At 47.3% G+C, this 23,503-nt stretch overlaps 1 protein-coding gene across 1 annotated transcript in view; it reads right to left on the minus strand.

Annotated features, from left to right (window-relative positions):
* Window positions 1–23,503, minus strand: part of EXOC4 (exocyst complex component 4) — a 469,162-nt gene that overhangs the window by 15,820 nt on the left and 429,839 nt on the right. The window contains exons 16-17 of the mRNA XM_054399834.1: window positions 21,950–22,117; window positions 19,675–19,845 (exon numbers count right to left, since the gene is read on the minus strand). Of these exons, the coding sequence (XP_054255809.1) occupies window positions 19,675–19,845; window positions 21,950–22,117 (339 nt within the window). The remainder of the gene's footprint in view (window positions 1–19,674; window positions 19,846–21,949; window positions 22,118–23,503) is intronic.

The following is a 23,503-nucleotide window of genomic DNA, read 5'->3' on the forward strand; positions in this document are numbered from 1 at the left end:
TTTCAGTTTACTCATTTTTTTACTGATTTAGCTGCAAAAAAATCAAAGCCTTCCTTTTGGGGCAGCATTTTCAGCTCATTTGAGGATGGAAGTCAGAGGGTAATTATGACAATCATACCATGGTATCTAAAATCCAGTTCAGATGGACCACACCTTTTACTATAGAAACACAGAATGGTTTGGGTTGGAAGGGACCTTTAAAGGTCATCTAATCCAATCCCCCTGAACTGGAGACTGCAGAGACATCTGCAACTAGACATGTCACTCAGAGCCTCAGACAACCTGACCTGGAATGTTTCCAGGGATCTACCACCTCTCTGAGCAACCTGGGCCAGTGTTTCAGTACTCTCCACAGTCAAGAACAGGGGCAGGGGTTAGCCATGGCCTGTGGCCAGCTGCTGCTAGACTGTAGGAGGCAAAAGAGGAAAATGAGCAAAGGACAGAAATAGCACAACTGAGAGGGCCAATAGTGTCCATCCACAGAATCATGGAATGGTTTTGGTTAGAAGAGACAAGTGTCATGACATAGCACTAGGGCAGAGGATATCTCAACAGTCGGGCCCAGGGCAGGCATAGCCCAGAAAGTGTACAGCAGAGCTTGCCAGTTTTCCAGCTCCTTTAAGTCACATATGAAGGATGAAGTTAAAGCAACTCACGATGTTATGAACTGAGAAAGCATCTTGAAAGCACCATTTCTAGAACTGGCCACATCCTCATCCTCCTGTCCTAGAACTGGTATCATAGAATCATAGAATGGTTTTGGTAGGAAAAGACAAAGGTCTTTTATGATCATCGACTTCAGCCATTACCTAACTCTACCAAGGCTGGTGCTAAACCACATCCCTCAGCACCACATCTCTGCATCTTTCAAACACCACCAGGGATGGAGATTCAACCACCTCACTGGGGAGCCTGTCCCACTGTTTGAGAACCCTTTCAGGGAACAAGTTCCTTCTAATATTCAACCTAAACCTCCCATGATGCACCTTGAGGCCATTTCTTCTTGTCCTATCACTTGTTACTAGAGAGAAGAGACCAACCCCCCACCTCACTCTAACCTCCTTCCAGGGAGTTGAAAAGTGATAGAAAGTGTCCCTGTAGCCTCCTTTTCTCCAGACTAAACAACCTCAGTTCCCTCAGCTGCTCCTTACAAGACTTGTTCTCCAGACCCTTCCTCAGCTTCATTTCCCTTTTCTGGACACACTTAATCACCTCAGTGTTCTTATTTTACACTTTACCTGCCTGCTCCTTCACCTTCAGGGTGAACCACTCCTGATTCCCAGATGCCACGGCTTCAGCAGGTTGAAATGCTCAGGCTTCATCTAACTCAGCAACTTCTGTGCAAGAGGTGACTCCAGTGCACATAAAAGTGGTGAGCTGGGACTCCTAAAAATGTATCCCACAGCACCAGTATCTGGCATTTCCCTCCAGATCACCAGGTCTGATGCACTGAAGGTTCCTAATGAGGTCTGACTGACAGGGTAAAGAAATCTGCTACTTAAGGACCTGCATGTTGTCTTTCTATCTGAGGAGCTTCTGCTAGAAAGATGCAGCCTGCTGTGAAAGAGGCAGAACATTTGTCTAATTGCTTCCATCTGCAGGCTGGAGTTAGGCTATGGAGATGCATTTCAGGCTGACAATCCATTATTTACCTTAATTTCAGCTGCAGACAAATGCTGGGGATGATACCAAACTGGGAGTGACTGACACACCATCAGGCTTGCTGCCATTCAGTGAGACTGGACAAGCTGAAGAGTTAGGCCGAGGGGAACGTCATGAAGTTCAAGAAGTGCAACTGTAAGGTCCTGCACCTGGGGAGGGATAGCCCCCTGCACCCATACAGGTGAGGGGTGACCTTCTGGAAAGCAGCTCTGCAGAGAAGTAACTGGGAGTGCTGGTGGACAAGTGTACCATGAGCCAGCAATGTGCTCTTGTGACCAAGAAGGTCAATGGGGTCCTGGGGTGCAGGAAGAAGAATGTGACCAACAGGTCAAGGTAGGTTCTTCTCCACGTCTACTCTGCCCTAGTGAGGCCACACCTGCAGTACTGGGTCCAGTTCTGGGCTCCAAAGTTCAAGGGAAAGACAGATTACTACTGGAGAGAGTCCAGTAGAGGCTGCTGAGGGAGTTGAATAAAAACATTTCTGTGAGGAGGAAAGGCTGAGAGGCCTGGGGCTATCCACCCTGGAGAAGAGCAGCCTGAGAGGGGATCTTCTCAATGCTCAGCAAGAGCTAAAAGGAAGGGGTCAAGAAGATGGGGCCAGACTTTTCTGAGTGGTACCCAGTGACAGGACAAGGGGCAATGGGCACAAACTGGAATGCAGGAGGTTCCATCTGAACATGAGGAAAAATTCTTTCCATAGGAAGGTACTGGAGCACTGGACCAGACTGCCCAGAGAGGTTGTGGAGTCCTTCTCTGAAGACTTTCAAAACCTGCCTAGACATTGTGATCCTGGGCAACCTGCTCTGGGTGACCCTGACATAGGGAGGTTGTGCTAGATCTCCAGAGGTCCAGCTCTGTGACTCAGTGATTCTGTGCCTCTGGGTGGTTTTTCTTCACATAATGATGGTTCCCCTTTCTTTGCATTTTTCTTGTGTCATGCCAACTTCTTACAAACTGTCCTTCCTCTAACAGCTCTGTTTGCATTTAAGCAGAAGCTCCCAGCAGCACACCTTCAGCACACAAACTCACCTCACCTTTAAGCATGGGAACAGAAAGCAATTTCTTGATCAAATAGCAACTCCAAGAAGGTTATGTGAGAGCTGAGATGTGGAGTTCACAATCACAAGCATTCACAGAGCTATCTGCTCCCATGGGATGACTCTGGACGTTTGCTCAGGCTCCATCTGGAGTCTAGGGCTAAATTTTGACCCTGTTTGAACAGCATCAATCAAGGAAGTCCAATGCCTGATGATAGAGACAAAACCCAGAAATAGCTCCATGGTGTTATTTGACCCTTTAAGGACTAGACAACATAATTGGAGATTTTTTGTTACATCAATGGGTTGACCCATCGATCAGTGTTTAAATGGCCACCTCAGATACACTATGGCCAGTGGGCACAAAGCGGAACACAGGAAGTTCCACCTGAGTATAAGGAGAAACTTCTTCACTTTGAGCATGATGGAGCAGGCTGACTAGAAAGGTTGTGGAGTTTCTTTCTCTGGAGAGATTCTAAACCCAGCTGGACACTGTGATCCTGGACAACCTGCTGTGGGTGACTCTGCTTTAGCAGAGAAGTTGGACTAGACAATCCCCAGAGGTCCCTTCCAACCCCTACCATTCTGTGGCACTGTGATCTTCCTCCCATGAGTGCAACTTGAGGCTGTTTACCCCTGTCCTATCACTTGATACTAGGGAGAAGAGAACAACCTCCACCTGGCTCCAACCTCCTTTCAGGGAGTTCTAGAGAGCCAGAAGGTCTCCTCTCAGCCTCCTTTTCTTCAGGCTGAACAACCACAGTTCCCTCAGCTGCTCCTCACAAAAACTGTTCTCCCGACTCTTCATCAGTTTTGTTGCTCTTCTTTGGACCCATTCCAGCACCTCAATGTCCTTCTTGGAGTAAGGGGCCCAAAACTGAATCCAGAACTTGAGGTACAGCCTCACCAGTGCCCAGTACAGGGAAACAAGCCATGCCCTGGTCCTGCTGGCCAAACTAATGCTGATGCAAGCCAGGATGCCAGTGGCCTACTTGGCTGGCTCAGTCATTCAGCTGGCTGTTGACCAATTTCCCCAGGCCCTTTTCCATCTGACAGCTTTCCAGCCAAGCACTGCACGGTCTTGTTGTGATCCAAGTTCAGGACCCAGCACTTGTCCTTCACTAGTGTACCAGGGAGCACATCCCCCACCACTGCTGATCAAGTACAGCTTAGCTTTGCTCCGTATTTTTGCTATGATCACCCAGAGGACAAATCCAAATAAAGCAAATATTTATGAGTACTCTGTGATTTGAGAGAACCAGCACCATGACGACAGTGAGTACCAGGACTCAAACCCACAGGATGTGCTTTCAAAACCTGGTCTGCAAAGAAAACACAGTATTGTGGTATCACAGAATGGTAGGGGCTGGAAAGGACTTTGAGTCCAGCTTCCCTGCCATGGCAGACCTACAGAAGGTCACACAAGAACATGTCCAGGCTGGTTTTGAATGTCTCTAGAGATGGAGACTCCACCACTTCTCTGTGCAGCATGTTCCAGTGCTCTGTCACCTTTAAATTAAAGAAGTTCCTCCTCATGCTTAGATGGAACTTCTTATAGAATCATAGAATCACAGAATTGTTAGGGTTGGAAGGCACCTCAAGGATCATCCAGTTCCAACCCCCCTGCCATGGGTAGGGACACCTCACACTAGATCAGGTTGCTGAGAGCCACATCCAGCCTGGCCTTAACCTCCAAGGATGGGGCTTCTACCACTTCCCTGGGCAACCTGTTCCAGCATCTCACCACCCTCATGGTGAAGAAACTTATGTTCAGGTTTATGCCCTTTACCCCTTGTCACTGGTTGCCACTGAACAAAGACTGGTCCCATCCTCCTGACACCCCCCCTTGAAGTATTTGTAAGCATTTATGAGATCCCCCCTCAGTCTTCTCTCCTCCAGACACCCAGCAACATACCACAGACCTAGATAAACAAAACAATCCTGTTCTGGCTTAGAGTTTCCTCAGCTTAGACCTTTCATTAAAGTTCTACAAGTTACTGGTCAGTAGTTAAGTATCATCACAGAGGCCAAAGTCACTAAAGGTAAAAATTCTAGAAGAAAAACTTCAAAAGAAGAAAAATCCCTTCCCTTTAATTACCATTAGCAATGCAGCATGACAGAGAGAGATAAACACATAAGCACCTACACAAATAAGGAGCTTGGGAACACAAAGTCATTACTCGGATTTTTTTTTTTTCTTTTTCCCCACTGATGTTCAAAACTTGTTAGTCTCAAGAAAGGACCTATCAGCAGAAGGCTGTCACCTCAGGGATAAAAGAGGAATTTGTTTGTAAATTGGTTTCCAGGACAATATATCTGATGTGGTTAAAAGCAGAGGATGAATCTGCTGTGGCCAAGTCCAGCAGCCAAAAACGCTTCTTAAAAATGTTTATTCACATCTTCTGCAGCTTGTGTCCCCAGGAAATGTGAACACCAGCTTCTGCTGGCTGAGAAGTTCACCTCCATCGATTGTTTCACTAATACACCCAGGAACCAAGCAAGGGGGGCATGCGAGGAGGGGGCAAGAAAAAAATTCAATGCAGCTTCTTGGCTTTTCAGTCCATTTCCAGGTTAGGAAAATTGAATTAATCTCTTTACTCAGAGCAACTCAGACATCCACATGCAGGCTATGAAAATCATTACAGAGGCCACTGAACCCCCTGTATCTCTAAAGGTTATGGTGAGAAGATTAAAAGTGCCTGAGGGAAAAACTCAAAATAAAACCCTTGAGTCAACAGTGGAAAGGCTGGGCAGGACCAGAACCATCCAGTACCAACTGGTTTTTTAAGATGCTTCCTCTGCTATATGAAGCCATACTGATGAAGAGAGGATGCTCTGTGATTTCACACATCACAGTGTTTGGACAGTAGGAGTAGTGGTCAGTGGCTTGATGGCTAGATGGAGACTGGTGACAAGTCACGTTACTCAGGCAACCGTACTGGGACCAGTGCTGTTTTAGTATCTTCACCAGTGACACAGCCTGTGGGTCTAGGGCACCCTCAGCAAGTTTGCAGATAACTCTTCAGATGAGTGGTGTGGTGGGCTACCATCCAGACAGACCTGCACAAGCTAGAGAAGTGGGCCTGTGTGAACCTCATGAGGTTCAAGAAGGCCAAGTGTATGAGCCTGCTCCTGGGTCAGAACAATCCTCATTATCAGTCTGGACTGGGGCATGAAGGGCTGGAGAGCAGCCCTGTGGAGAAGGATTTGGGGGTGCTGTGGTGGGTGAAAAGCTGGACATGAGCTGGCACTGTGTGCTCACAGCCCAGAGCCAACTGTGTGCTGATTTGATCCCCAGCAGTGTAGACAGCAGCTGGAGGGAAGTGGATTCTGCCCCTCTGCTCCACTCTGCTGAGACCCCATCTGCAGTGCTGGGGCCTGCTCTGGTGTCCTCAGCACAGCAGAGACCTGGACCTGTTGACGCAGGGCCAGAGAAGGCCACAGCAATGATGGGAGGGCTGGAAGCCCTCTGCTGTGAGGCCAGGGAATTGTGACAGAATTGTGACAGAACAAGGGGTGATGGTTTTGAACCCAAAGAGACAGAATTAGACCACACGTAAAGAAGCAATTTTTTGCAACAAAGGTGGTGAGACTCTGGCCCAGGTTGCCCAGACAGTCATTTCTGGAACTATTCAGTCCAGGTCAGGCTGTTTGGGGCTCTGAGCAACCTGCTCTAGTTGTAGATGCCCCTGCTGACTGCAGGGGGGTTGGACTAGATGACCTTTAAAGCTTCTTTCCAAACCAGACCATCTAGTGACTCTATAATTAGGGACACAAGAACTATGAAATAAATTCAGTCCTCTAATGCAGTTAATATACGGCTGCTATTGAGTGTAAAAACTTACTGAGAGCTCTTGTGGATTAATCTACCCACCTAAAAGTCACTTCCTGACCTCAGATAGCTAAGGAGGGGCTCATCTTGCCTAGTGACAGATTTCTGCTGTGGAAAACTCACCTCTGCTCCCAGATCCTCATGAGAAAGCAACAGGCACTTCTGGGAGGCCCTTCATCTCTTTTCAAAGAAAATTTAAAGCCCTTCATAAAATCACTCTCTAATCATGGCCACTTCTTTACACATGCTGTAAAGGCAACCAAGGGCAACCAGCTCTGATGGAGATGTGACAGTGGTGGACCTCTAGTTATAAAGGAAGTATCCATTGGTTCAACAGGTCAGTGCATATCTTGGAAAGTCAAACTTCAATACCTGCTTGGACTTGAGTTTGTGTTCTTCCTGCTGCCACAGCCCACGTGTCTGTGAAATGCCTGTCATGTCCTTTAATTACAAAGCCAGAAAAATCCCTTCCTTGAGGAGTTTATAATCCATGCAGTCACCACAGGAAGGGGAGTGACGTGCTGTCATTACCCAGTGGTTCAGCCACTTTCTTTCCATCTTCTTGTGCTCAAGTGCTCTCGTTATGGGAAAATTACTTAAGGATGAACACAAGAAATGTCATTCCCCAAGAGTCAGGCTCTTTGCTGCTGAACATCTGGTGTAGCACCATCGGGGCCTTTTGGAGCTTCTTCCTAATGTGTAGAATCATCAGCAGGCATTTCCCAGACAGAAATGAGAAATCTGCTTCTTGGCAAACCTCAGAACAAAATTTGTCCATTCTTAGGCTGGAGTGAGGCCAAATGGACCAAAGATGGTGCTGGAAGAACAGTGACTTCTGCACAAGGATGTGTCCACTTCTCCTACCTCGAGCAGTTCCCTGAGGCTCCTGATGTCTAATTTAAGATAAAGTTCCAGTTTCAGGAACATTATCATTTCAGAGCTTTGCAGCTCATTTCCTTCTTTGTTCCCTCCCCTTCAGTTGTGCCAGCACAGCTGTTTGCATGGCCTGCTGTGAACCAGACCAGGGAGCTGATCCTGCCAGAACAGAGAAAAAGCTGAGGCAAGAAAAATAGCACAGTCCTCACCCCGGGCTGGTCCTGGTGCCTGCAGCCCAGAGCCAACCATCTCCTGGGATGCATCTCCATCAGGTGGTCAGCAAGTGAGGATTCTGTTCCTCTGCTCTACTCTGCTGAGACCCCACCTGCAGTGCTGGGCCAGCTCTGGAGTCCTCAGCACAGGAGATACATGGACCTGTTGGAACAGTGCCAGAGAATGCCACAGCAATGATGGGAGGGCTGGAAGCCCTCTGCAGTGAGGCCAGGCTGAGTGAGTTGGGGTTGCTCAGCCTGAAGAAGAGAAGGCTCCAGGGAGACCTTCTTAGTGGCTTTTCAGGACTGAAGGGGCTGATAAGAAAGCTGGAGACAGACTTTTTTAGTGGGATTGTTGTGACAGGACAAAGGGTGATGATTTGAAACTCAGAGAAGGAGATTTAGACTAGAGAGAAGGAAGAAATTTTTCATGCTCCAGATGGTGAGGCCCTGGCCCAGGTTGCCCAGAGAGGTGGTAGATGTCCCATTTCTGGAACCATTCCAGGTCAGGTTGTTTGGGGCTCTGAGCAACCTGCTCTAGTTGCAGATGTCCCTGTTGACTACAGTGGGGTTGCACTGGATGACCTTTAATGTCCCTTCCAAACCAAACCATTCTTTGATTTTATGCCACAAGCAGTCAAAGAACTGAGACCTTTCTGAACACAAGTGATTGGTAGGACTCTCTGGATTACAACTGTCAAGAAGATATCTTGAAGGGAGACCTGATTCTCATAATTGCTCTTATTTCACCTACTCAGTGAACTCTTTGGTTTCTTCCTGCTCTGTTTGACTGATTAGATGAATCTTGGAGCTGGACTGTTCTCAGTGGTGTCCAGTGACAGGACAAAGGTCAGAAGACACAACCTGAAACACACAAGGTGCCACCTAAACATGAGGGTGCCAGAGCGCTTGACCAGGCTGCCCAGAGGGGTTGTGGAGTCTCCTCTGGAGAGATTCCAAACCTGCCTAGATGTGATCCTCTGCAGCCTGCTCTAGGTGAACTTGCTTTAGCAGGGAGGTGGGATTAAATGATCTCTAGAGGTCCCTTTCAACCTCCTCTGTTCTGTGATTCTGTGAATTGAGTGGCCAACAATGTGATACTTCCCTCTGTACCTCCATGGAGATGAGCAGACCAGTGAGTTGGGTTTCTTCAGACCAGAGTCACCTCTTCCAAAAGGTCTTGTTGTTTCTGTGCTGAGGAGCTGGGAAGCTCCAGGAAAGGACATGACCATGCCATGGCTTCAAGCAGCTCATGCAGAAGCTGAAATTTGGGAAGACCTGAGCAGGCACCTTGTAGTGTATGGCAGAGAGGAGTCAAGAATACTCTACGGGAGGTTGTGAAGGCCTAACTTGGTGTCGTACTAAACCTCGTGGCAGCTGCAGATTTAACTGGAAATTAAACTACACGGATAGGTGATTTGTTCCAGCCCGGATTTAATGAGTCCATAACAGGGAAGCTGTTTGGGATGCAAGAAGCATCACCCAGCAGCACTGTTCTGGTGAAGGACTGCATGGGGACAACATCTGATTCCCCAAAGCACATGGAGGAAGAGAAAAGGAGGAAGAGGAGGGGGTGGGCATCAAGCTGAGGGGTGGTTTTTAATCCTCTGTGGTTGGGATTTTTTGGTTAATGCAGTGAAACCACTAATTACAGCTAATTAAACCTGCACTGAGATCAAAGCTCAGTGGAAACTACAGGGGGGAGAAAACAAGAGAGAAAAGAAAGAAAAAGAAAATATGGATTTTGTCATAAGCAAGTCCTTAATTGAAAACTAAAGCAGCTTTGTTAATTAAAAGCAGCAGAACCAGAATGAGGGCATGCTCCACAGACACACAACATGGGTCCAGCATCATGAGGGGGATAACAAGTCTTTTCCCACGCTGTCAGCGAAGAGTAGCTTCTCTTCTACAGCCTTGTTCTGCTTCTGGCTCCTCTGTAGGGTAGGGTCTCCCTAAGATCCATACTGCATAGCACTAAAGACTTGTGTCTTCCACAGCAGTGAGGACTTTGGGCTATAAAGTGGGGGGAGAAGAATTCCTCCAGGCTGACACATACATTGACAGCTTTCATGAACAAGTAAGAATTTTTCCCACCAATATCAAATCAGAAAGGGATGTGTCAGTCACCATTATGACTACCCCTGGGTAACAAACCCACCCATTAGTAGCTTGTACAATTCTTGTGTTGTGGAAGATACATACAATTGGACTTGATGATCTTAAAGGCCTCTTTCAACCAAAACTATTCTATGATTCTGAGTTACAATGTCTGGTACCCATAGAATCACAGAATCATTCCAGTTGGAAAAGACCTGCAAGATCTTCCAGTCCAACCATCAGCCTAAGACCTCCATGGCCATTAAACCATGTCCTGATGTGCCACATCCACACGTTTCTTGAACACCTCTGGGGATGGTGACTCCATCTCCCTAGGTAACCTATTCCAATGCCTGACCACTCTTTCTGAGAAGAAATATTTTCTAATACCCATGTTGTATACTCAGCTAATGCGGGTTTTACTCAAGCTGAATGATCCTAAACATCCTAGATTCTCTTCTGGCTTGACTGCAGCTTCAAGGCAGAACATCTGAGATACCTTTTTCACCCAGTTCTGAACCACAGATGAGCAGAGGAGCATCACAGGAGCACTGCAAAGGCACCTGAAAGCAGAACAGCAGCCTGCTGCTGAATAAAGGGGATGCAGATCAGAATCCATTGGATCTGAGGTTCAAAACACACAAGTCAAGCATCAAGAATGGTTCTTAGAGAAGGCTTCCCTCAACCAGCTACATCCTCAGGCAATCTGGGCACCCAGGCAGCAAACACAGCCTGCTGATTCTGTATTTATAGAATCATAGAATTGTTTTGGTGGGAAAAGACCTTGAAGATGATTGAGACCAACCACTGTGTACCTTTAGCAAGACTGGTGGCAAACCATGTCCCTCAGCATTTTGGCTTTTAAACAGCTGCAGGGATGGGGATTCAACCACCTCCCTGCACAGCCTGTTCCAGCATTTGAGAACTCTTTCAGCAAAGAAGTCCCCTGGTGCAACTTGAGGCCATTTCCTCTTGTTCTATCACTTGTTACTAGGGAAAAGAGAATGATCCCCACCTAGCTCCAGCCAGAAGGTCTCCCCTCAGCCTCCTTCTTCTCCAGGCTGAATAAGTCCAGGTTCCTCAGCTGTTCCTCACAAGACCTGTTCTACAGACCCTTCACCAGCTTTGTTGCCCTTCTCTGGACATGCTCTAGCACCTCAATGTCTTTCTTGGAGTGAGGGCCCCAAAGCTGAACCCAGTACTCAAGGTGTGGCCTCTCCAGTGCTGAGTACAGGAGGACAATCACTTCCCTGGTCCTGCAGGTCACACTATTGCCGATATAGGCCAGGATGCTGTTTGCCTTCTTGGCCACTTGGGCACACTGCTGGCACAGCTTCATTTACCAAGAATTAAATCAGAAAGAGAAATGATATTTGGCATGGTTTGGTTCTTTCCAAGCCCTGGGATGTTGAAGGGATCTCTAATGCTCACTGGCTTCCCCTTCCCTCTGCAGCACCCAGTAGATGGCAGCAAGTTGTTGCTAATTCCTCCTGCCTGGGACATCCTTGTGCATTAGGAAGGGGAACAAGTATCTCCTACTCCTTTTTAACAACAACAAAAAATCCTCTGCCTGCCAGTCATAGGAGGAGAGGAGCTCTGAACGCTGAGCATCCAGCCCAGAACTAAACCACCTTCTGAAATCTTGCTGCTGCCGTTTCAGAGATCGGTCCTGCTGGCATTTTCTGATTCCTCCCATGAAAGAATCAGAAAGGGATAACCCTGCCACCTCCATGGATGTTTTTGCTGAAAGGAATGGGCCTGTTTGCACTGGGAAAATGTAGCACAAGGGCATCTCTGTTTCTAGTCACAGACTGAGGCAGTCTGAAACCTGGAGGGTGTCTACATCCACTCTGCTGCTGTGATTCACTTAAGCTTACAAGCAAAACCAGAGTGTGTATGAGGTACTAGAGCAGAGATGGATCTGTTGCTTCCCGAACCCATGCTAATCTCTTCCCATCACACCCTGTGGCCCCATGCAAACATCTCAGCATCCTGACTTGGTTTCCAACCAAACCAATGAGGCAGCTGTTTGACACTGCATTGAAAGAAAGCTTAAAGTCCAGCTGCATTCTCCTCCACCTACACTCTTTTTACCCTCCCCACCAAAATGAAGATGAGTTTTTAGTGAAAAGTGTTTCCAGATCCTATTTAGGGTAACTGGTGTTAAGTGGAAATTCTTGCAGGACTAGGGCAGGGTTTGTCCTGCTGTACTCAGTGCTGGTAAGACTGAACCTCAAATCCAGTTTTGGGCCCCTCACTCTAAGGACACTGAAGTGCTGGAGTGTGTCCGGAGAAGCGCAACAAAGCTGTTGAAGGTTCTAGAGCACAAATCTTTTGAGAAGCAGCTGAAGGAAATGGGATTGTTTAGCCTGGTGAAAAGGAGGCTCTCTATAAGTAGTAACAAGAGATAGGACAAGAGGTAATGGCCTCAGGTTGCACCAGGGGAGGTTTAGGTTGGACACAAGAAACAATTTCTTCCCAAAAAGGGCTGTCAAGCCCTGGAACAGGCTGCCCACAGCATTGGGGGAGTCCCCATCCCAGAGGAATTTTAAAGCCATGTAGATGTGCTGCTGAGGGACATGGTTTCGTGGTGACCTGGAGTGCTGGGTTAACGGTTGTACTTTATGAAGATCTCGTCCAACCAAAACGATTCTGTGACTCTTCATACAACTGCCTTGGCAGTTCTCACTTCAAAACCAGTGTGAGGATGGTGCCATTTTCTTCTAACTATCTGCAGCTGGCTGGATTGGTGGAGGGACATTGCCCCAACAACGTAAGAATGCAGGCAAGTCCATGTACAATCCTGCCTCATGGTGTCACTGGGAGATCACAGAGACAGAGAAGAAGGTCAGAGTGCAGCTGCAGCTGTATATTGCAGGGGAGTGAAAGCAAAGGTGAAACATAAAAATTCAAGTGGCTTTTGTACACTGATAGATTTGATCACAGGTGTCTGAACTACATTTCAAAGTCTTATTCATGCCCTCCATAGGAAGAACTGTCTGGCATGCTGATGCCTTCTCTCTTTGCCTTCTCACTGGGGACTTCTCTGGAGGGGCTGGAATCTGTTGACAACGACAATGTAGGTGCCACATCTACTAGAAAGATGTGGTCATAGAATGGCTTGGGTTAGAAGGAAGCTTTGAAAGTCATCTAGTCCAACCCTCCTGCAGTGAGGCAAGGGACATCTATTATAGTTCTCTGGGCAACCTGGGACACTGTTTCACCATCCTCAGCGTGAAAAAAACAGATTTCCTATCTGCTCTAAATCTCCCTCTTGTAGTTCAAAATCATCACACCTTGTCTTGTCACAACAATCCTGCTAAAAAGTCTGTCTCCAGCTTTCTTATTGGCCCCTTTAAATACTGAAAGACCATAAGAAGGTCTCCATGGAGCCTTCTCTTCTCCAGGTTGAACAATCCCAACTCTTCCAGCCCTCCCATCATTGCTGTAGCCTCCTCTGGCCCTGCTCCAACAGGTCCATGTCTCTGCTGTGCTGAGGATTCCAGAGCTGGCCCCAGCACTGCAGGTGGGGTCTCAGCAGAGCACAGCAGAGGGGCAGAATCCCCTCCCCTCCACCTGCTGCCCACACTGCTGGGGATCAGCCCAGGACAGGTTGGCTCTGGGCTCTGATCGCACAGTGCTCTGAAGAGCTCATGTCTAGCTCTTCACCCACCAGCACCCCTAAGTCCTTCTCCACAGGGCTGCTCTCCAGCCCTTCATCCTCCAGCCTGGATTGGTATGGGGAGTTGCCCTGACTCAAGTGCAGGAGCTGGAATTTGGCCCTGAACCACTCACACAGGCCCACTTCTCAAGCTTGTCCACAGCCCCTGCTAATATCTTTAGCAGCAGAAAAAAAACTCCTGGTCCCTGTGGGATGGATGACCATTGCAACCACTACCTTGAACAGCAACAGCAGGGAAACGTCCAGTCTAACTCCCAGGTGCACCAACACCTCTGGTTTGCTACACTGCAAGCCATTTAAGGGACAAAGGACACTTTCAGATCCAGTAATGACAAGTAGCACCACTCAAAACCTTTATCTCAGAGGTCAAACACACTGTGCTGTATGAAACGTTCACATTTCATCACTGGTCTCTCTCTTCCCCTTGCAACCACCTCAATTAACTTTCAAGAATAGGGCAATTTTATCCTTGCTGTATGTCTGGGGAAGGTTGGGTTTTTTTCAGTGAAAAATGAACATCTAAGAGCTAAATGATATTTTACTGAAGGATAAGTCTGAACCAGAAACCTATCTCTTTTTTACTACCTTTGATGAAATCTCTGCATAAATATGCACGTGTGATTTTTGTGGGCATAGAAGGAGAAAGTCATAATGGAAAAGTCCTGAACTGGAATTCAAATCTGAAGCTGAATTTTATCTCAATGTCCTGGTTTGAGCTAGGTCAGAGCTAACTCTGGTCAGTGATTTGACTTCTCATCTTAGGCTCTTCTCAGGAACTGCACTTGCTGAAGTTCAGGGCAGGTTTGCACAGACAATGGCTGCTTCTAGCAGTGAAAGCACTGATGGGGAGAGTCACTGCCAAGGGCTGGGCTGCAGAAAGGCTCTTGCTTAGGCTTGCTCCTGTGCACGCCAAGGGCACTGCCACATCTTGTGCCCCATGCTGGGGTGCAGTAAGTCAGAGATGGGACCTATGGGGAGGGGCAGACAGGAGAGGTGACCCTAAATTGACCAACCAGCGATTCCATGGACATCTTCTTCAGGATAAAGCTGAAGGATCACCAGGGTCAAGCCTCTTTATCAATGGCCGTGCCCAAGGAGATACAGATGCTGTCTATTCTCAATTTGATCCCAATCTGTGTGCTCCTGAATCCAGCTCCTAAATCCAGTTCCTCTCTGCTGCTATAGTCCAGTCTGGGATTTCCCCAATGCCTACCCCAGCATCAGCGGTGTTGGTGACACCATTGCCATCAGGCGTCAGGTTTGATATTGGTTTGTATCTATTTATATCTATTTCATTTATTGTTATTATTGTCACTAAAGCTGGTTTAGTTCCTTTCCCAACTCATCAGTCTCTCTCCCTTATTCCCTTTCTCTTCCCTTTGGGAAGGCAGAGGGATTCTTGAAAGCCTCTATCACTCTTCTAATGGCTGGTCCAGCCCTAACATTTGACACCTTCTAATGCCATAAATCTAATTCTGGGCCTGAACATCCCAAATGTGGAATTATTTGGAACTGATGCTGAGTCCCAGACTTTGCAATATCTGCCTAAGTGCTACACATGGAAAGGAAATGCTGATTTCTCTTTAATATAGCAGTGGATGCCCTAACGACTGCCTGCATCTCTGCTGGCCTAGATTCTGAACATGCACAGAAGGGAAAAACCTATTAATATTTGCAGCAAATTTAGCAAATGCCACAAGTCCTTTGGTGACACCTCAGCAGTCAGAACCAGCCAATTTTACCTTTCTTTTGTTGATGGAGAAACTCCTTGCTAGAGTTTGCAGTCTGTTTTGTTCAATGGAAATATGTTCCAGCTCTGCTTTGTGTATCTCTGCTGAGAGCTTCCCCACCTCACTCTGTCTGGAACTGAAAATCTCCAACTAAAACTCAAGGCAAACAAATTTTCTCTGTGCCATGGTACTACTTTCAAAGTGGCAAATCTTGCTGCTCTTACCTGAATGCTACAGATCTTCTGGAATACGTGGTGGAAACACAGAGTCTCACCAGAATCAACAAGTGTTCATGGATCTGCCATGAATCCTCGGTATGATTTTTTCTTCAGAGGAGAAAGATCTTCCCCCTTCAGCTTCACCGACTGGGGTTTACACTGCTTCTTCAGCTTAAGTCAGACAGAGAAGAATGGGGATACCCTGTGCTATTTGAGGCCCATACAAAGCCTTGAAGAATGCATCAAAAGTGAAGAATGAAGCCAAAACCAAACCCAGAATCTAAAGCATAACACTTGGGAAAATCTTGAATCTTTTGGCCCTTTCTCAAATGGTCTTTGCTCTTGTGGCCAGGAAGGCCAGTCGTATTCCAGGGTGCATTACAAAGAGTGTGGTCAGCAGGTTGAGGGAGGTTCTCTTCCCCATCTACCCTGCTCAGTGAGGGCACATCCAACAGCCTGGGCCCAGTTCTGCACTCCTCAGTTTAGCAGAGACAAGAAACTACTGGAAAGAGTCCAGTGGAGGCTACAAAGGTGATGAGGAGACTGGAGCTTCTCTATAAGGAGGGAAAGCTGAGAGATCTGGGGCTGTTTAGCCTAGAGGAGAGCAGCCTGACATGAGATCTTCTCAATGCACAAGACCAGAGATGGGGTAGTGAGCTCCAAGCTGGGTTAGACCCATTTCAGAAGACCTCTCTCCCATTAATGACCCCCAGTTCCCTGGAGAAGTGAAAGAGGGAGGAAATCTACTCAAGTTACCAGGAAGCACAGGAAGGAAGGAAGAGCAGATGAGTGAGTATTTCTTTATCAGCTCTGCCACTGCTCCCATCCCTGCAATAACCAACTGCTCTCCATTTCTCATCTTTAAAAAGGCAAAGCTGAGAGGTAGCTACCACACCATGCATTTACAGATTCCTATATGAGCTACACCACAGAAGTACAAAATCACTTTTATCCCATACTGATGTTATTGTATGCTTTCTAAGGGTGAACTGTTATGTTTATTTTATAGTTTGAGTAGACCTCAGTAACTGGAGACCCTGGGGTAAGATGAGGACTTGCCAGGGCGATTGTAAATTCAGGTGAGCAGGGGCAGGGTTTGGATGTATGAGATACCTTGTTCATGTACAAGGAGAGTGTGGATAATAAGGATTCAGGAGTCGTCTGAAGAACAAAAGACTAAAACATGTTCTCTACATCACAGAAATCTGCCCCAAAAGCAAGAGGGAAGCAATGCAGTCATGAAAGCTAAAAAAGTAATGTTGAATTTATATTAAGGGAAAAAGTCTGTATAACAGGTACCATAATGGAGCTGCTGCTGCTGCTGCTGCTGCTGTTGTACAGGAAGCTCAGGTGTCACTTCAGAGCTCCACATCTCCTGATGATGGTACCCAGGAGCTGGAATGGTGCAGGAGAAAACCTTGCAGAGAGATCTGGACAGACTGGATAGATGATGGGCTGAGGTGTAAGATTCAACAAGGTCAAGTCATGACAAACCTGTGCAGCATTACAAGCCTGGGGAAGAGCAGCTGGAGAGCTGCTTGGTGAAGAAGGACCTGGGGGTATTGATTGCTGGTCATCTGAATATCAGCCAGTGTGTGTGCCCAGGTGGCCAAGAAGGCCAATGGCATCCTGGCTTGCATGAGGAATAGTGTGGCCAGGAGGTTTAGGGATGTAATTGTCCCCCTCTACTTGGCAGTGGTGAGGCTGCACCTCAAAACCTGGGTTCAGTTTTGGGCCCTTCACTCCAAGAGGACATTGAGGTGCTGGAGTGCATCCAGAGAAGGGCAACCAAGTTGGTGAAGGGTCTTGAACACAGGTCTTGAGAGGAACAGCTGAGGGAACTGAGGTTTTTTAGTGTTCAGCTGAGGAGAAACCTCATGATCCTCTACAACTCCCTGAAAGGAGGCTGGAGTCAGGTGAGGATTGTTCCCTTCTCACATGCTGCAGCAACTGAGCAGACAGGAGGAAAGGACCTTAAGTTGTGCCAGGAGAGGTTTAGGTGGGATATTTGTAAAAATTTCTTTCCTGCAAGAGCAGTCAGGCATTGGAACAGGGAGGTAGTGGAGTCACCAGCATCCCTAGAGGTATTTAATGGATGTGTGTATGTGGTGCTGAGGGACATGGTTTAGTGGTGTTGTTTTTAGCAGTAGTGGTGGGATTACAAGCTCTAGGCAAGGGGTTGGACATGATGATCTCAAAGGACACTTCTAACCTCAACAGTTCTATGATTCTATGGTTCTATTTGCCACATAATTCATCTGTGAAGAGGGCTGCTATGTGTCTGATGTGAAAACTGCTGGCCTGGCCATCACCCAACCCAGCAAGACCGGGAGTGGGCAACATGTTACTTCCTCACTTTCCCCTTCAAACTCCACTTCAAACTGTGTAGTACTGTGAGTCAGAGCTCCACAGCTATTCATCCCTTCCTGCAAAGACCTCTCCAGAAAATGACCAACCCTGCTGTGCCAGCTTCCACCAGTGCCTGGTCAGCATTTCATTATTTGCGTGCCAGTTGCTGTCAGCACATCCTCAATCTCTGTTCTGCCTGGCAAAAAAACCTGGGCTAATTTATTTAGCATTTCAGCAGATGAAGGAGAAAAAAATCATTTAAAAAAGGAAAGATTGAATTTGAGAACTCTATTCCTTGGAGAGTATGTAATGGATCTTTCTCTCTCCCCCTCCTCCAGGCCTCAGCGTTCATAACTTTCCCATGTCAATGTTATTACGAAGAAACTAATTCAATAATGAGATCATTCCCCAAATGAGAGCCCAAGTAAATGAGACACTCAGTCATATCTATGCTCCTTCATCTGAGGGAGTCATGCTCCTCTCGTAATTCAGTCTCCAAGAGCAATGGCCAAAGGATGACACCAACTATTTCTAGTCTTTGTGGTGTGTCATATGTCAGGCAAAATTCTGTCATTTCACCTGCATGCCTTAATTCTCAAGTTCCAGACTCTTCTTCTGGCTGTTTCTTGGGCTCAGCTGCCTATTGTTGAACCAGCTGCTGCCCCAGATGATCAGCCAACACAGCTCCCTGTAGTCAGCACCAAAGGTCCATAAGCAAAGCTTTTGTTTGCTTGTACCCATTTGCTTGGCCCTCAAACAGTCCTCCTTTTGTCAGTGAAGCAGCAAGATAAGTTGAGGAACTTGCAGGGGATCTGTCATCTCCAGGTTTGGGTTTATTTTGCTATTGCTATTGCTGCTTCCTGGTGGAAAAAGATCTGGGGTTGCTGGGAACAGAAACTAGTGTGAACCTAGATGGCCAGGAAGGACAACAGCATCCTGGCTTGGAGCAGCAATAGTGTGGCCAGCAGGACTGTGTCCCCCTGTACTCAGCACTGGTGAGGCCAGTCCTCAAATACTGGGTTCAGTTTTGGGGCCCTCACTCCAAGAAGGACATTGAGGTCCTGGAGCCTGTCCAGAGAAGGGCAACAAAGCCAAAGAGCACCTGTGAGGGAGCTGGAGTTGTTCAGCCTGGAGAAAAAGAGGCTGAGAGGAGACCTTCTTAGTCTCTACAACTCCCTGAAAGAAGATTGGAGCCAGGTGGGGGTTGGTCTCTTCTCCCAAGGAACAAATGACAGGACAATAGGAAGTGACCTCAAGTTGCACCGGCGGAGGTTTAGGTTGAATATTAGGAGAAATATCTTCCCTGAAAGGGTTGTCAAGCCCTGGAACAGGCTGCCCAGGACAGTGGTGGAGGCCCCATCCCAGCAGGTATTTCAAAGCTGTGTAGATGTGGTGCTAAGGTACATGGCTTAGTGGTGATCTGGCAGTGCTGGCTTAGTGGTTGCACTTAATGATCTTAAAGGCCTCTTCCAACCAAAAACATTCTATGATTCCATTATTCTACTAGTGTTTTAAGATAACAGAACTTGAAGTTGGGAGCATCTGGCATCCCTGAGGTGCACACACACTGTTCCTGTGAGTTGCTAAAAGTTTAAGCCTTCATCAAACCAAAATATTAGTTATCTAGGCATGAATTCAGGCCCCAGATTTGTCCAGGTTAAGTTCCACCCAAGACCTATACCTAGAAATGTTTCCTTGCCTGGATTTTGGTCTTAGGAGCATGACATAAACAGGAAGCCCCAAGCACAGACACTTTGGTGGGACCACCAATCAGAGCTCATGATGAGCTGAAGAGGTCCATGTTGCTCTGCAAGTTGCACAATAAACGCAGAAGTGAATCATACAATGAACACTTGGGTGGCTTTAAGCTGATCTCCATCCAGCTGCATGCATAAGTGGTGAAGCTTTTGGAAAGGAGCTACCTCTGTACAGGTGGACATCACAAGAGTAACAGACACAGCATGGGGTTCTTTGCTTACCTTGCAAAGTCCAGGTCAGCCTCACGTGACATGGTGATGTTTGTCAGGTTTTGCTGGAGGATGAAGATGTTCCTACACATCTTCTTGATGCCAGATTCACTGATGCGCTTGAAGTAGTGGGCACCATTGATAAGAATGCAGGAAATGAGGTGGCCCAGACCTGCAAGGATGAGAGGGAACCAAACAATTAAATCACAGAAGGAAGGCAGTCAGTGACAACAATTGATCATGAAACCCATGAATGAGCGCTGCTAAGTGGTACAGGAGCAGGAGATGCACTGGGCTCTACCTGGAAACAGCCCTCAGCAAATTCCCTCTGTGTTTTAGGAAGTTCCTCATGGTTTCCTTCTTTAGTAGAAAAAAAACTTCTGCCCAAAAGAGTCTGGAAAGTCCAAGTGGCATTATCATAGCTGTTGAAGTTTCCAGGGCACTTCTGTATTTACAATCAGGCTTTGCATAATGTCCCTTTCAGTCCTTCTTTCTGTCTGACCACTACTGCTCCTCTAAAATGAGACCATTTACCAGGGATAGTCTTGTTCCCTGTTAAACTCACAGTCCAAAAGAGCAGAAATGAGCTGCATATCAATGCACTTGAGGTGCAACCTCTCTCTGATCAGTCTTGAACTATTTCTTGTATCTGAATGATGTCTGCGTCTTTCTTCTGATGCCAAAGGATGCAGCTGGCTGCTAAAAGTCATGGCCAGGCCCCAGCTCATAGAATCCTTCTCTAGGACTGGTAAGCAGTGGCCAAGGCAAGGCTAGCCAAGCTGGCAAAACCTTCATCCCTGCTGATACATTGTATTAGGCAATGGGTGCATCTCCAGCACCCATCTCCTCTTGACTTTGAACAGCCACCACATAAAAGGACACGTAGCTTGGTATGCAGGCAGGAGAACTGTGCATCAGTGCCACAAATAAATAGAGGGGAGATGAACCCAGACATGATTTATATTCTCCAAGGTAATCAGGACAGATGAGACATCAGAAGAGCTAATGTTCTCTAAATTTAATTTTAGAAATGGAACGGTTAAACTTCGGATGGGAAGAGCTCCATAATAGAGCTCTGCTGGCAATATATACACGCTCTGGGGCACTCTGAGGAAGAGCTGCCCTGCATGTACTTACACTCGCTGCTTCTCTGCTCAGCATAGGCCTGCTGCTCTTATTCAACCAGCTACACTTGGACATGGTGTGGATGCCAAACGGGTTTTGAGTGGCCTGCGTTTGCCTGGGTGTCCTGGTTTGAGCCAGGACAGAACTAATTCTGACTTCTCAGCTCAGGCTCTTCTCAGGAACTGCACTTGCTGAAGCCCAGGGCAGGTTTGCACACACAGGGGCTGCTGCTAGCAGTGACAATGCTAATGGGCCATATGCAGCCCTTTCATTCATAAAGGGCCCTTGCTAAAACATCCTGCTGTAGCCACCTATTGTGGCACACCAACATTGCCAAATAACATCTTGCAACCCCCCATCTGCCTTATTTGAGAAGATAGCATCTATAGACCAGCTTAGAACAACAACACTAACACTGTCTAACAATTACCACTCCAGAAAGACCCCATTCAGGTATAACCCGCTGACAGGGATCACCAAGGGTCAAATAGCCCCTTTATCAATGGCTAGGTAACAATCCCGGGACCTTGCTTTATTCTGCCTTCTGACCACCAATCTGTGTGTGTTCTTGAACCCCGTCAGAACCACAACACCAGAATCATTCAATAATGCCGCTGAAGTCCATGTTGAGGTAACCCAGCGGTGCCAGTCCCGCCCCATCAACCTAGGGTGTATAGGTAATGCCACCTGTCCCTCCAGGGGTTGAGTCTAGAAATCTGAATAGAATACTATCAGACATAAAACCAAACCATAGAAAATATAATCAACAATACCCAAGCCGCAGTAAAGTGAAACAACCCCCTCCACCATCAGTACACACACCCAATGACCCAAACACAAACCAGAATCCATCCTTGGGAAAGCGGACAGGCGTCTCACAGAGAGCCTCAGTCACATGATTAGTGTTCTGGCCCCAGCCCTAGCCTTTCAAACCAAATGGGACACAACCCCATAACCAGAATTCTGCACCGTACCGCGAGGGGGATCCAAGTACCCCCGTCTGCCCTCCCCGCCTTAGCAATCTCAAATGACAACATAACTCTTGAGCATAGCGACAAGAGACCTCGACCCAGAAGTCAATCCTTGCTAAGAAACATCCCAACCCCCCCCCCCCCCCCCCCCCCCCCGCGGCCCGCCCCCCCCCCCCCCCCCCCCCGCTTGCTACTGGAACTTGTGCTGCTGTAAGCTGGCACTCATGGCTTCCTCGATAGCACTGATGTCCTTGTTGAGCCGGACCACGAGGGGGTCATAGTCCATACTCTCCACGTTGGCAACGATGGCATAGTTCCCTTGTTTAGCCAGGGGGATCAGGTAGTGGAAGCAATGAACTCTGTGAGACAGAATACAAAAAGCTTACAGTGAACAACACAGCCTGAAAATATTGGCGAGTTTGCAAAGTGTTGCCTTCCTATTTTCCTTCCAATGTTCAAGCAAGTTAGAAGTAACAATTACTTGAAGACCGGAGGTTATCATAGAATGAGTCGGGTGGAAGGGACTTTAAAGATCATCTAGTTCCAACGCCCACTGCCACGAGCAGGGACACCTTCCCCAAGACCAGATTGCTCAAGGCCTCATCCAGCCTGGCCTTGAACACTTCCAGGATGGGGGCATCCACAATCTCCCTGGGCAACTTGTTCCAGTCTCTCACCAGCCTCACTGGAAAGAATTTATTCCCAGTCTCCAGTCTAAATCTCCCCTCTTCCAGCTTCAATCCATTGTCCCTTGTCCTATTACTACAAGCCCTTGTAGAAAGACCCTCCCCAGCTTTCTTGTAGGTTGCCTTCAGGTCTTGTGGTTTAGATCCTTCAACAGCTTTGTTGCCCTTTTCTGGACCTGCTCCAGCACCTCAATGTCCTTCTTGTTGTGAGGCGCCCAAAACTGAACCCAGGATGTGAGGTGTGGCCTCACCAGTGCTGAGTACAGGGGGACAATCCCTGCCCTAGTCCTGCTGGTCACACTAGGTCTGATCCAAACCAGAATGCTGGTGTCCTTCTTGGCCACCTGGGCACGCACTGGCTCATCTTCAGCTGGCTGAAAATCTACACACCCAGGTCCTTTTCTGCCAGGCAGCTTTCCAGCTATTTTTTTCCCCACCCTGTAGCATTGCATGGAGATGTTGTGATCCAGAATAGAACCCAGTGGTTGGCCTTGCTAAGCATCATACCACTGGCTTCCACTAACCCTCTACTGAAGGAGAAATTCTGTGCTCTCAAATCACCTATTAGAGTTCTTCTATTGTAATGAAATAATTTCTCTCAAAGCTATAGAGAAAAGTGCTATGTCCAGCAAAGTTCACAGCAAAATTCCTTCTGCTTTTGCAAGTCTTTGGTTTCAGTTGGGTTCTTCTCAATTTCATCTTTCAGAGAAACACAGCCAAATCATAGTCTGGGTGAAACACCACTTTGCATTAACTCAGAAACAGCACACTGGCATATGAAGCACACACCAGACTCACCCAAACAAAGGGCAGCTGTGTTTTACTGGGAAAAGCTGCAGCAGGTATGTCCTAGCTCTTCATGTCCCCTACCCTGGCAAACACCCTTGAGGTGGCCATTACAAGTAAGTTCAATTTAGGGCAATTCCAAGAGGAAAACCACAGAATCATTAAATTTCTTCCTTAGATTTAGTCTAAATCTCCCATCTTTTAGTCTAAAACCATCACTCCTGGCCTGTCAAAACAGGCCTTGCTAAAAAGTATCTCAAGATTTGTCCCTCT

This window comes from Indicator indicator, chromosome 3, assembly GCF_027791375.1.
Source record: "Indicator indicator isolate 239-I01 chromosome 3, UM_Iind_1.1, whole genome shotgun sequence".
NCBI lineage: Eukaryota > Metazoa > Chordata > Aves > Piciformes > Indicatoridae > Indicator > Indicator indicator.